Below are 14,147 nucleotides of genomic sequence, written 5' to 3'. Positions count from 1 at the left end.
AATAGAAAATCTTTTTTTTTTTTTCCCCGGGGCGGAGCCCGTTCCCCGGCCCCGCCCCCGGCTCGGAGCGGGAGGCCTCGCCCACTCGGAGGGACGCATCGCGCTCGCGCCCGGCGGCCGCCGCTTGGCACGTACACCTCGGGCGCCGCCAGGCGGTCGCATGTGGGCTTCGGCGGGGTCAGAAAGTGATTTTATCATGCACCTTGGAATTCTTCAGGCCTTCTTCCGGACCTCTAAAGCGGCGACTTCCTTCTGAATGCTAGCTGTATTCCAATAAGGGTTCTTCCACATAGTTGTGATCCTTTCTTGTCGCACTCCACCCTAAGAAAATCACTTTAGGGACTGTATTGTTCTACATGCGATTCCTTAGAGCGTAGCGGGTCCAAGAGCACCGTTTCCCCACGTCTCACCCTTCCCGCTTCACAGCTCCCGAAGAGAAGCTATCATAAGTTAATGCTTCTGCGTAAAAAAAGAAAATGCCTTTCTCTTCTCTTGCTCTTCAGGTGACTCACATTTACTGACAAAATCTAAGCCTCTGAAGGCTTTCAGATCTAGTATTTTGGCAAACTTCAACCCTGAGTGAAAACCAATATATTATTTCAAGTCCTTATATTTCTGCTAGATTTGTTTTTAAAACGTGGATTTAGTGTGGGGGTCCGGTCAACTGAATCACAGATAATTCGCTTACTGGTGGGGTTCTATACTACCTTTCTCTGAGATTATTCACCTCAGTTAAGTATCTCAAAATTTTCTTCTTTCCTTAATTCTTGTACTACTACGGGTCCTTAGGCTGGGGTTAATTCATAGGTTGATGTCCCAATGAGAGCAAATGCAAATATTTTTATTACAGCCACTCAGTAATAATTCAGTCTTAAACTCAATTTTTATATACTTTAAAAAGTGTCTTCACAGTCTGAAGGGTTAGATCCCTGTACCAGCCCAGCTGCCAAAAAAAGTGTCTTCTCAGTGTTCTGGATTTTGACCAATCTAATGGGTGTGTAGTGGTATCTTACTGTTGTTTTGATTTGCAAATACAAAATATTGGCAAAGATGTGGAGCATCAGGAACTCTTTCATTGCTGGTGGGAATACAAATTGGTACAGCCATTTTGGAAGACAGCATGTGATCCAGCAACCATGCTTCTTCGTATTTACCCAAAGGAGTTGAAAACTTACGTCCACACAAAAACCTGTACATGGATGTTTATAGCAGCTTTATTCATAATCGCCAAAACTTAGAAGGAATCAAGATGTCCTTCAGTAGGTGAATGGATAAACTGATATTATTCCATGCTAAAAATAAATAATCTAGAAAGCCATGAAAAGACATTGAGACATAGTAAATGCATATTAGTAAGAGAAAGAAACCAGTCTGAAAAGGTCACATACTGTATGATTCCAACTGTATGACACTGTGAAAAAGGCAAAACTATGGAGACAGTAATAAGATCAGTGGTTGCCAGGGGTTAGGAAAGAAGGAGGGATGAACAGGTGGAGCACAGAGGATTTTTAGGGCAGTGAAACTACTCTGTATACTATAATGGCAGATACATATCTTTATAAACATTTGTCCAAACCCATGGAATGCACAACACCAAAAATGAACCCTAATGTAAACTAAGGACTCTGGGTGATATGATGTGTCAGTGCAGGTTCATCAATTGTACACTATGGTGGGATGTTGATAGTGGGGGAGGCCATCGTGAGTGGGGGCAGGGTATATATGGGAAATCTCTATACCTTCCTCTCGATTGTGCTGTAACTTAAAACTGCTCTTAAAAAAAAGGTCTTTAAAAAAAATGTCTTTGTGGCCCAGCCTCTCTTAAACTCATTTAGAGGAAAGACCTTTCACATTTCTTTGGCCATTAGCTGGGTCCATGGTCAGAAATTACCCTTTCTGGGGGCCGGCCCGGTGGTGCACTGTAGTGCGCCGCTTGGGAGCGCAGTGGCGCTCCCACCGAGGGTTCGGATCCCACATACAGATCGGTTCCCATGAACTCCACATACAGATCGGTTCCCGCTCACTGGCTGAGCGAGGTGTGGGCGCAGCACCGAGAGTTGCAATCCTGTTGCCGGTCCCGGTCCAGTACGGGCGCGACACTGAGGGTTGCGATCCGTTGCCGGACACGAAAAAAGACAAAAAGGAAAAAAAAAAAAAAAGAAATTACCCTTTTTGCATTTCAGCCTCGACTGCCTTAGACAAGGCCCAAGTGAAACACGCATTTTTAGTTTTCTGTTTTCCAAAACGGGAAACTCTTTATTTTTTTTTTCCTTTTTATCCTTACTGACCGGTAACGGGATTGTAACCCTCGGTGTTGCACCCGCACCGGGGACCGGCAACGGGATCACAACCCTCGGTGTTGCGCCCGCACCGCGCTCAACCAGTGAGCGGGAACCGGTCTCCACATGGGATCCGAACCCTCGGCGGGAGTGCCGCTGCACTCCCAGGCGGTGCACTCTCCAGTGCGCCACCGGGCCGGCCCCGACTTTATTGATTTTTATGGTTAAAATTACACAGAAGTGTTCAAAGCCTTTCCCCCATTCCTACTCCCTCTAGTAAACATTTAACAATTGAGTGTGCTCCTCAACTTTAAAATTCCATCCTAACGTGAATATTACATATAGTATGTGGCATATTGCTTTTAAGTTCACACTAGCACTATGCATTGCTGTGTCTATTACACACAATTCATCTATTTTTTTCATCCTTATTATTGCCTAGTATTCTGACCATCTTAGATACCTTTCTCCATGCCCCAGATAATAGTTAATTGTTCTCTGTGCTCTTTAGTCATTGCAAACATTTCTGTTGTTGAATCTATTCACTTAATCTTAAATTATTTATTTCCATGTCTATTTCCTTAATCAGAAAGTGAATTTTTCAGAAGCAAAATTTTCGGTTTAGGGCAATCTTTTTTCTCCTTTATTTTTATTTTTAATTTTTATCAGAGTTACACGTCTTTGATTTAAAGTCAAATAATTCTTTTAAAATTTATTTTAATTTTTATTTGAACTTACTCATTGTAATTGTACATAATTATGGGGTACAATGTGATGTTTTGATAAATGTATAGATTGTAAAATAACCGGGTCAGGGTAGTAAATGTATCAATCATCTCATCCATTTATCATTTCTTTGTGGCGAAAACATTCAAAAGCCTCTCCTCTAGCTATTGTGTAATGTAGAAAACTTAACTGTTAACCATAGTCACCCTACTGTGCAATAGAGCACCAGAACTATTCCTGCTGTCTAATTGTAATTTTGTACCTGTTGGTCAGCTAGAGTCAAATAATTCTGTAGAAACTTTGGAAGATGGGCAATGAAACAGCATGGACTGTATCCCCATCCCTCCCCTCACCTGTTTTCACCTTTTCTTTTTCTTTTTTTTTTTTTTTTAAAGATGACCGGTAAGGGGATCTTAACCCTTGACTTGGTGTTGTCAGCACCACGCTCAGCCAGTGAGCGAACCGGCCATCCCTATATGGGATCCGAACCAGGGGCCTTGGTGTTATCAGCGCCACACTCTCACGAGTGAGCCACGGGCCGGCCCTGTTTTCACCTTTTCTTTTTCTTTTTTTTTTTTTTTAAAGATGACCGGTAAGGGGATCTTAACCCTTGGCTTGGTGTTGTCAGCACCACGCTCAGCCAGTGAGCGAACCGGCCATCCCTATATGGGATCCGAACCAGGGGCCTTGGTGTTATCAGCACCACACTCTCACGAGTGAGCCACGGGCCGGCCCTGTTTTCACCTTTTCAAAGGCAGTCATTTCACTCTTTTTAACTGATTATTTTGATATTTACCTTCTTCTCTCTACATAATATGCTTGTATTGCTATTTTTTGGTTTTTCACTTTTAGGCATTATGTATTGACTTAATAGAAATGAGATTGAGCTCTCCTTCCTTCCCTCTTCCCCACCATACTTCCCATCCCCCCATCTGCCCAATATAGTTATATTGTACTTTTTTGGATTTTTGTTTACTTTATTATAACTAGGCAAATATTATTCACATCTTTGGCAAGTAGGAAACTATTATCCTCTTCCCCACAGCTTTTTGGTTTTTTCTGTCGTTAATAATCATCTTATTTTGGTTTACTATTTATCACTAAACCAAGCTCAAATTCCTTAATGATTGTTTAAATCTCCCCCTCCAGAGGTTGAGATAATTGAGGTGTCCTATCAGTTTTATCTTTCTGAAGGAGTCTCTTATGGAGTCTTCTGACCTGCACAAATCTGTGTAGAGTGCACAGTTGTCAGGGCATCTCACTTTATTTTTCTCCTGGGTTGTATTTTCTGTATTCCTACATCGTAGGTCTTTTTTCTTGGTTTACTCTTTCATTTTAGGGGAGCAAAACCTTCAGTAGCTTCCTGAGAAAGGAGAAGTAAATGAAAGGTACATTTTTTGAGATCTTCAATGTCCGGACATACCTGTATTCTAACCCCACACTTGATTGATAGTTTACTAATCAGGTATAGAATTCTGGTTTTAAATGAATTTCCTTTTAAAATTTGATAGACTAACTCCCCTGTCTTCTAGATTTCTTTATCGATATTGAGAAATCCAAAGAAATTCTTATTCTTGATCCTTTGTAAGTGATCAGTTTTCCTGTGTGGACGCTTAGCGTTGTCTTTATGCCCCAGTTTTCTGTAATTTCACAATGATAAGCTTCGGAGTGGGTCAATTTTTATCAATTGTGGTGGATACTTAGTGGGTCATTTCAATTTGGAAACTCCTGACTTTCAGTTTGGGGAAATTTTCTTGAATTATTTTGTTGATGATCCCTCCCTCCCTAACCTCTGCTCTTTTTTTCTCTTGGAGTTCTTATTTTTTATATTTTGGACCTGCTGTAGTGGTCCTCTTTGTTATCTTTTCTTTCCTATTTTTCATTTGTCTTTTTTCCCCCTCCTAGATTATCTCCCAACTCTTGTTTTCCAACCCTTGAACTTTTTATTTCTGCTATCATAGTTTTTGTCCCTGAATACTCCTTTTAAAACCATATCTTGTTCTTGTTTTATGTTTGCTATTGTAACTCATATCTCAAGGTGCCGACTATATACATTTGTACATGTATGTATTTGAGTTGCGTTTTCTCCTCACTGAATGGTTTGTTTCCTGTATCGGTGACTTTCTTTTTCTTTTGTTTATTTTGGTCTCTCTAGTACTACCTTGCACGTTAGTTTGTTTATGAGGTTGTCAAATCCCCGGGTCCTCTACTTATCTTTTGCTGCTACCTAACTCTCCTTCTTCCTCCCTGGCAAAAGACAGGGTTTTTCCGGGGGTGTCTGCACTGAGCAAAGTACATATTCATATTAGATGCTGAGTCTTTTTCCTGCGTTCAGCTCCCAGAACGCCTACAACCAGATCTGCACCTTCCGGGCAGGATATTGGAGGGTCATTTCTGTCTGGTTAGCTCACTTGGTTAGAGCGTGATGCTGATAACACCGAGGTCAAGGGCTTTGATCCCCGTACTGGCCAGCTGCCAATCAATAAATGAAGATATTGCCATTCATTGGAAATCCAAGCCAAATAACCCTATTTTTTTAAATTTATTTTTATATTTTGGCGTCTGGCCAAAGAACCCTACACCGAAGCTCCTAGTCAACAAGTCCACTCTCTCAGAACACCTGGATATCGTCTAAAATATGATTCCTATTAAATTTACGGCGTGGAGTGGGGGATATCTTCAAGCTCCACCGTTAAGAGCTTCGGTGAAGTGGAGGGGACTTCACCGTGGTTGCGATGGATCGTCTCCCCTTCTTTGAGCGCCTGGGGCGCAGGCGTCCGCTTCCTGAGGTGCAGTCCGGTCCTCCGGCCAGCAGGGGGAGGCACCGCGCACGGCTGGCGGCTGCGCGGACACGGCCTTTCTGGGCCTAGAGGAGGAAACCAGAAAGACGGCGAGAGGAAGTCGCGGTGGCTTTCAGCCCTACAGCCTCCGGGGCTGAGCTGGCATTTGTCGCTGGCTTGAGCCGGACCCTACAGGCCACGCTGGCTGCGCATGGAGCCGAGGACTCTAGCGGAGGAGGGATGCTCTCGGCCGGCGAGGTCGGCGAGGCGCCGTCAGTCCCGGTGAGGCCTCCCTGGTGTCTTGGGGAGGGGACACTGGTGGCCCAGTGAGGTGGCACAGACTTCCCTGGGTAGATAGTCCCGGTGAGGTGGCCCTGGAAGCTTGAGAATGTGGTCCCGCAGCCCGGTATAGAGTCCTTTGCAAGACCTCCCAGGGGAGGTAGTCCCATTGAGGTGGCCCTGGTGGTTCCGGTGAGATGACAGATCTTTCTAGGGAGGTGGTCCGGCGGCCAGGCAGCATAACTCCAGGTCCTGGGGAGTTGGCACAGACCTCGTGGGAAGGTGACAGGGGTCGCGCCAGTGGGGTGGCCCTTTTCGGAACCTTCAGCAGACTGCCCTGGTCCCTTATGAAGGCCCCGGGGGGAAGACGTCTGGGTCGTCTCCGTCCTCCAGTGGATGCCCTTTGAGAGCTCTGTATAAGTTCTGTCTACTACTTCTATATTAATGTGTTTGTCACACCTGTTCCCCTTCTAGTGCTGCTCTGAAAGTGGTGAGGAAAGGAAGGACATCGAGGAGAAAAGTAAGCAAGCTCCAAACACCATTACTCTTTCTGCACAGCCATCCTTCCAGAACTCAACCTTCCAGGGTTGAGTTCTTAGCCTGTTTTCCAGGGTTCTTAGCCTGTCATCTTTTAGATGAAGTATCTTTTTCTGTACAATATGCTTATATAATAATAAATACTGATTATCGTTATGTATATATTTTTGTCTTTCTAAAATTGTAAAATATGGGATGCTTTGGAGAAGAGCACTTTCTGACCCCTACTAGTGCAGGGACTGGTGTGGTTTCACTGGAGGTCGCCCATCATACAGGACTCAGAATATTTGGGCCCTACCTTTTATTTTAATGAAGCATTAGCTTAGTAAGCATTAGGAATTTGGAGGGGCTAATGATCTAGGAGACATGATCACCCCCTTAATTGGGTTTAAAGGAGGTAAATGACAATTGCTTAGTTGTACTTTTACCTTCAGTGAATTTGCAATTAAAAATTGCTCTGGGAAGAGCACAATGGATAACTCCTGGATCTTGGACTGGACAGGGAAGGAGGAAAAGGTTAGTACCTCCATTTTATACCTAGGGACAGGAGCATATGTCAGGGATGTGTTCATTTGTCATTTTACTTTAATGAGCTAAGCATGGCAGGTTATTGGAAATAAAGGACTCTTCGTGGGCCATTTTTTTTTGGCTGCTGGCTGGTATGGGATCTGAACCCTTGACCTTGGTGTTATAATACCGAGCTCCCTGGCCAGCCCCTTAGGGGGTTTTAAAGTGAAATTTGGGGGGGGGGGGGAGGAGGGAAAAGGCATGTAATAGCTCTTCTGTCAGGGAGTTTTTGTTTCTTCTGACTACGATAAAAAGTCTGGGAATGAGTAGTGGTAAGAGAAAGGGTGCCCACATTACCATGTGGCCTTGAGAAGTAAGACTTGCCCTTAACATTGACTACTGATACAATCTGCCTCAGAAAGAAAGCTCTAAGTAGTCCATAGCACTTGACAGTTATAGCTGCCACAACTCAGCTCCTTTTCCTTGAAGGATGTGGGAGTGCCCTCCATATCTTTCAGTTTCCTTCCCTTTCCACCTTTGCCCGATTCATATTCCTGGGAAGTCTGACACCTACTGAGCTGTCATTTTAGTGAAATGATAGATGAAGACTGTCATATCAAGGACTTTGTGCTTGTCCCTCTTTCAGTGGCTAAGTAAACTGCTTTGCAATTAGGAGTGCTCTTTATGGGCCGAGCCCATTGGCGCACTCGGGAGAGTGCGGTGCGGGTTCAGATCCTATATAGGGATGACTGGTGCGCTCACAGCGCTCACTGGCTGAGTGCGGTGCGGCCCGTCTCAAAGAGGACAAAAAAAAAAAAAAAAAAAGGAGTGCTTTTTATAAAAGATAGAAAAGAAGAGACATAAAAACCTCCCAAATTACCAATGTGTCATTTTGAAGAATGTCATTTGACTAAGAATGTACTATGCCACATTTAAATGGTTACACGTAAAGGGTTTAACTTTTTAAAAAAGTCAAGGTATGGGGCCGGCCCGGTGGCGCACTGCTACAGTGCGCTGCTTGGGAAGCATGGCAACGCTCCTGCCGAGGGTTCGGATCCCACATACAGACCGGCCGCTCACTGGCTGAGCGAGGTGCGGGAGCAACACCGAGGGTTGCGATCCTGTTGCCGGTCCTGGTCCGGTACGGGCGTGACACTGAGGGTTGCGATCCGTTGCCGGTCACGAAAAAAAGACAAAAGGAAAAAATAAATAAATAAATTAAAAAGTCAAGGTAGAATTACACCCTAAGGTACAATAACTTTAGTATTTACAAAACATTGTCTGCAGATATGCCACACAAATCACTTGTTTTATTTAAGATAAATAAAAAAGGCATTGTGTGTAGAATAGTAGGTGGATTATTATATAACATAATTATGATATAATATGATTAATGTATAATTTATTATTATATTAATAAAGTTTAGATACAGACCAGCCAATCCTGTTCATATTTGAAGAAGAAGAAAATAAGTATTGAATTGAGAAGAAACATGAAATTTTAGTCCCATTTACAACCTTTAAGTGTACTCTGGGGCAAATGTTATAATTTATTTTATAGTTGGAGAGTCTAATGTTAGTTTTACTTCTCCTACCCGCTAGTGGGCTTCTGGTTTTCGTAGCAGGTGAATAATCTTTTAATTCTTGTAAGTTAAGTAGAAAAAAGAAAATTTGTTTTTTGGGGTATAGGGGAGTGGGAGGAACATACGTGGAACCAAACACAGTGGTATATATTCTGTTAATCTTTACATAAATAATTGAGCAATACCTAAAATTTTTCATTTGCATTTAGGCATATCTTTAGGTAATAATATTTTTATTTTATCTGAAGTGACAGTTGTAATGAGGCTAATTATACCTTCTTGCTTTTCTCTTATTGCTGTTTTCTTAAAACGGCATTTTTATAAAGAGTCAAGTTCTATGATGGACAGCTCCAAGGGAGAGCAGAGGCAAATTTCAATTACTGTTGCTCCCCAGCAGGCCCTGTATTGTTCCCTCAGCTTTATCAAACCTCATGCACACACTTTTTTTTTAACCCCTAGGAACTACGCAAATCTAGAGAGGTTAAACCCGTATGTAGAATAATTCTAGTTATGGATTGAGTATAGTCAATCATATTTAATGACTGCACAGTGAAATAGAGCTACCATTGTGCCAAGTTTGACCCAAACATCAGGTTTCCTAAACTTGCCCAGGAAGAAGGAAACCATGAATAATCAAAAGAAGATAGTTTATGCATGGAAACATATTTCAAAAGGAAACAGTTTATCTTAGCACAGTGGGTGGAGTGGGAGGAGATAGATATGGCAGCCAGCTGTGAATCATGTCACCCGTCCCTTCTTTGCCAAGAAGCTGCTGTGAGTTTCCAGGTTTCTTTGGGGTGCAGGGCACAGTTCAGAAAGCCATCCTGGCACAAATGGTCAGCAAAGTGTAGCTAGGGACACCTGGAAAAGAGGGGCAATGCTGATGGTCCACAAATTTAGGACAGTAGAAAATAATTTAACTGCCTTTGATGTAGATTACGTGCTTACTATAAATTTGTTTTCTTAAGTATTTTAACAAAAGTTGAATTTATCTGTATATTTGAATCTTGCTTCACTTCACAAAGAATTAGAAGTAACTTAAATTACTTAATTATGTCTTAAACATCCTGGATAGTGGAAAAAGTTATAGACTCTCACAGAGTGAAAAACTGACTTGTGAAATATAATAAAGGATCGATTTTCAGGCATAGAATAAGGAGTGGACTCCAGGGAAATTTCACGTGCTAAATGGGATGAGAGCAAAGCTACACAGTGTTCCTCCTTTCACTAGGCATTATTTGCTCTGTTTTAGTAAAATGTTTAGTAAATGTTGTCTCTGTTACCACTATTCTCAAGAAATGGCTGCATAGTCCAAGTCACCTGTTTTTGTCACATTTAATAAATCCAGTGTGAATTAGTCCAAGTCTGGTTTATTTGCCATGGAAAGAGTTTCACTTTAGACTGTAATTTAGTGGTCGTATCGACCTTTTGATTTCTTTTGTTTTTTTTCCCAGTAATTTGTGTTTTCTCTCATATTTTCTTTTTTTTTTTCCCCCCTGTTTCTGACATGGACATCTTTGTACAATGGCATTTGAAGCTTTTAAGACTATTTTTACTCTTTTTTTTTTTTTATTGTATTGAAACGTAATTGATTATATGCATTTGTAGGATACAAAGTTGAATATCTATACCTGTACATAATGTGTGACAATCAAATCAGGATAATTAGCATGTTTGTTATTACAGAATGTAATCATTCCTTGGATCCATTAACAAATTTCTCCGTAACCCCCCTCTTCCTCCCCCATTTCCACCTTTAGTCACCACAATTCTGTTCTCTCCTTCTGAAAGTAAAAACTTTTTTATTCCTTAAGGAGTTTTTTATGCATTAGTCACCCTTTCAAAATTTTTTCATATACCTGAAGTATTTTAATACTATTTTTAAAAATATTTTAAAACCAGAATCCTCCTTTGGTGTTATTCTAGACCATACCAAGTGGATCCTTACAAACTTTGAAAAGGTATTATGCATTGTCATGCCAACCTCTATTGAAACCTATGGTTACTAGGTCAGGCTTTAGGAATTTTTCCGTCACTCTGAATTTCCTCAGCTGTTAAGCAGTTTGTAGTTTTTGTTGGATGGATTGTTTTATAGCTATTCATTTGGGTAATACCCCAGATGAATAGCTGTAAAACAACCCGTCCAACAAATACACACACACTATACATAAAATACCCAGATGAATAGCTATAATACAGTCCATCAAACAAATACACACACGTATATATATATACACACACACCTGATATGTTCTTTATTTTTTATTTTATTTTATTTTTTTTAAAAAGATGACTGGTAAGGGGATCTTAACCCTTGACTTCGTGTTGTCAGCACCACACTCACCCAGTAAGCCAACTGGCCATCCCTATATGGGATCCGAACCCTTGGCCTTGTTATCAGCACCACATTCTCCCAAGTGAGCCATGGGCCGGCCCATGATGTGTTCTTTAAATTATTAACTTTATTTATTTATTTAATAGGTTTTTTTTTTTTTTTTTCCTTTTTGTCTTTTTTCGTGACCGGCAACGGATCGCAACCCTCAGTGTCGCACCTGTACTGGACCGGGACCGGCAACGGGATCGCAACCCTCGGTGCTGCACCCGCACCTCGCTCAACCAGTGAGCGGGAACCGGTCTGTATGTGGGATCCGAACCCTTGGTGGGAGCGCCGCCACGCTCCCAAGCGGCGCACTGTAGCAGTGTGCCACCGGGCCGGCCCCAATAGGTTTTTTTTTTTTTTAAATTTTATTTTGTCAATATACAATATGGATGATTATTGTGGCCCATTACTTAAACATCCCTCCCTCCTCCCTATCCCCCCCTCCCTCCCAGCAACCTCCTTTCTGTTCGCTTGTCGTTATCAACTTCAAGGAATTATAATTGTTGTGTCTTCTTCCCTCCACCCCCCGGGTTATTTGTGTATTTATTTATTTATTTTTAGCTCCCACAAATAAGAGAGAACATGTGATATTTCTCTCTCTGTGCCTGACTTGTTTCACTTAATATAATTCTCTCTAGGTCCATCTAAATTATTAACTTTTGAAGGTACATATAATGCCTTGTGTATCTTTTACATTTCCTTTAATTCCATAGTACTTAGTGGTATTGAGTAATTGTTAATCTTTTATTTTAGGTGACATAAATATTACACCTCGTGCTGGAAGTGAACATGTCAGTGAAGGTACAGATAATGGTGGTCTCCTTTCCTATGTGTCTGCATTCATAGAAAAGGAAGTTGGAAATGACCTTAAATCTTTAAAGAAACTTGATAAACTCATAGAAAAGATGACAGAAAGTAAAATGCAGTTAGAAGAACAGGCAAGTATTAAAACTAATTGAAATAATATTGATAGTATACTCATTATACTTAATATAATGTAAATACAACCACTATTATATATGGAATTTTGATGATATAATTGTGACAAATAGTCTAATCACTTAAAACTGTTTGATAGGTTTTAAAGACCTACAACGTGCTACATACTTTACAAATTATGTAATAGAATTCCTATTGATACGATGTATGTCTTGAAAACATAGTGATAGATAACATTTTACATAGCTTTCCATACAGTGACTTCTAAAGTGCTTTTACAAGTAAGTAATTTCATGGTATACAAAAATGTTTAAACACCATCATTCCAAATTTTTCTAAATGCACACATAGGGAGGAAACATGATAAGAAGTATAACATTATAATGATGGTTATTTCTGAGTGGTTGGTTAACAGGTGATTTATTTTCTTAACTTTTTATGTATCTTCAGGTTTTTTCTTTTACAATGAACATATACTGTAAGAAAAAATTATTTAATAAATAAATGCCATATCTAAAGCATTATCTGGATATCCTACCAAGTCAGTGGTTCTCAGCCTGGGTTTCAATCAAAATCACCTGGGGACCTTTTGCAAAATACAGATGCCCAGCTTTTTGGAATCAACTTTATTTGCTCTTGAAGGAAAATATTTAGTAGGTAAAAGCATGTGAGTGATCTCTGGCTAAACCCTCTGAAAGTGCTAAGCCTAGAGAGACAGATCCGTAGAGGCTTACGGGGGCCAGTGTGATAGACTCCTCCCTACCCTTGTATGTATGTATATATGCATGCTTGCTTCACATAACAGCATTTTATATTTGGGTTTGGTTGGTACAGGATGAAGAAATCAAACCTTTCTTTTGGAGTTTTTAATGGGCAATTTTCAGTTCTGTTAGAACAAATGTGTATTTTGAAGGGAATGACTTAAAGGTTATGAAAATTTTATCTGATTGCTGTTTTTTGGTTTTTTTTGGTATGGTCAGGTACTTACAATGTCATCAGAAATCCCTAAAAGAATTCAAAATGCCTTAAAAAATGCAGAAGAATCAAAGCAATTCCTTAGTCAGTTTCTAGAGCAAGAAAATAATCTCTTCAGCTCCATTAACAGCCATTTGCTGACTGCACAGCCCTGGATGGACGATCTTGGGGCCATGATTAACCAAATTGAAGAGATCAAACGGCATCTCGCTTATCTTAAATGGATTTCACAAATTGAAGAACTAAGGTAAAATGGGTCTCTTTGTTCTCATAATTATTATTTTCCTTTGAGACTTCTGTCTTAGACAATACATGTGTCCCATTAAATAATTGAGTTAATTAAAGATTATAATAATATAATTTTACCAGTTGTTATGAAAATAGCATTATGATAATGATTCTTTTCCTTTATTGTGAGTGAATATAAAGTTTCCAGGGAGCTTAATTTGCATTGGAGAGAAAATAATATAAGTAAGTTAAAATTTTAAGTCTTATGGTTGTATTATGAACACCTGATAAAAACATTTATTTATAATGCCGGATTAATAAAACAAACCCTCAGTGTGATAATAGGTATTCCTAGTTACTTTAATTTTTAGAGATGTTCACTTAAATACATTGCTTTCTCTATGAAGTTTTTTCAGTAGGGATCATCTAATAAGAACTATACAGTATTCTTAGATGAATGACAGAGTTCTGCTACCTGTAGGTAGGAAAGTTAAGACTTGAAGACTTGACCTTAGTTCTTTTTGAATTGAATACATATCACTGGTGGTTGATTGTTAGTACCTCGTATTGCCTTTTAAACAGACTAAAGTAACATTTCCACCTAGACTGGTGGATTATTTGGTTTCATGATATGGTCCCCCAGCACCTCCACATTGTACCTTCCCACCCTTGCTTTGTTTTAACTACTCTTGCTACAAAGCTGTCAGCAACCATTAATGTTGTCTAAAAAACCTGAGGGAGAAAAATCACCCAAGAGTCTTAATGTCCTGTTTCAAATGTATCTTAGTTAACGTATTTAATGTTATGTTACGTATTTATGGATATGTTATGTATCCCTTTGTCTTGTACATGTTTCCCAAGATTTTAAATTCCTTTTTTTTGGGGGGGGGGGGGGGGGGGGGGGTGGCAGTACAGGGATCTGAACCTGTGACCT

General features: G+C 40.4%; 1 protein-coding gene across 1 annotated transcript in view; it reads left to right on the top strand.

Annotated features, from left to right (window-relative positions):
* Window positions 1–5,796: 5,796 nt before the first annotated feature.
* RINT1 (RAD50 interactor 1) overlaps window positions 5,797–14,147 on the top strand; it is a 25,869-nt gene continuing 17,518 nt past the window's right edge. The window contains exons 1-4 of the mRNA XM_008567947.1: window positions 5,797–6,067; window positions 6,539–6,584; window positions 11,825–12,009; window positions 12,991–13,232. Of these exons, the coding sequence (XP_008566169.1) occupies window positions 6,026–6,067; window positions 6,539–6,584; window positions 11,825–12,009; window positions 12,991–13,232 (515 nt within the window). The 5' untranslated portion in view covers window positions 5,797–6,025. The remainder of the gene's footprint in view (window positions 6,068–6,538; window positions 6,585–11,824; window positions 12,010–12,990; window positions 13,233–14,147) is intronic.

Source organism: Galeopterus variegatus, unplaced genomic scaffold (genome assembly GCF_000696425.1).
Source record: "Galeopterus variegatus unplaced genomic scaffold, G_variegatus-3.0.2 Scaffold20, whole genome shotgun sequence".
Lineage (NCBI taxonomy): Eukaryota > Metazoa > Chordata > Mammalia > Dermoptera > Cynocephalidae > Galeopterus > Galeopterus variegatus.
The sequence above is the reverse complement of the archived record's forward strand: the minus strand, read 5'-3'. Positions and strand labels throughout refer to the sequence as shown.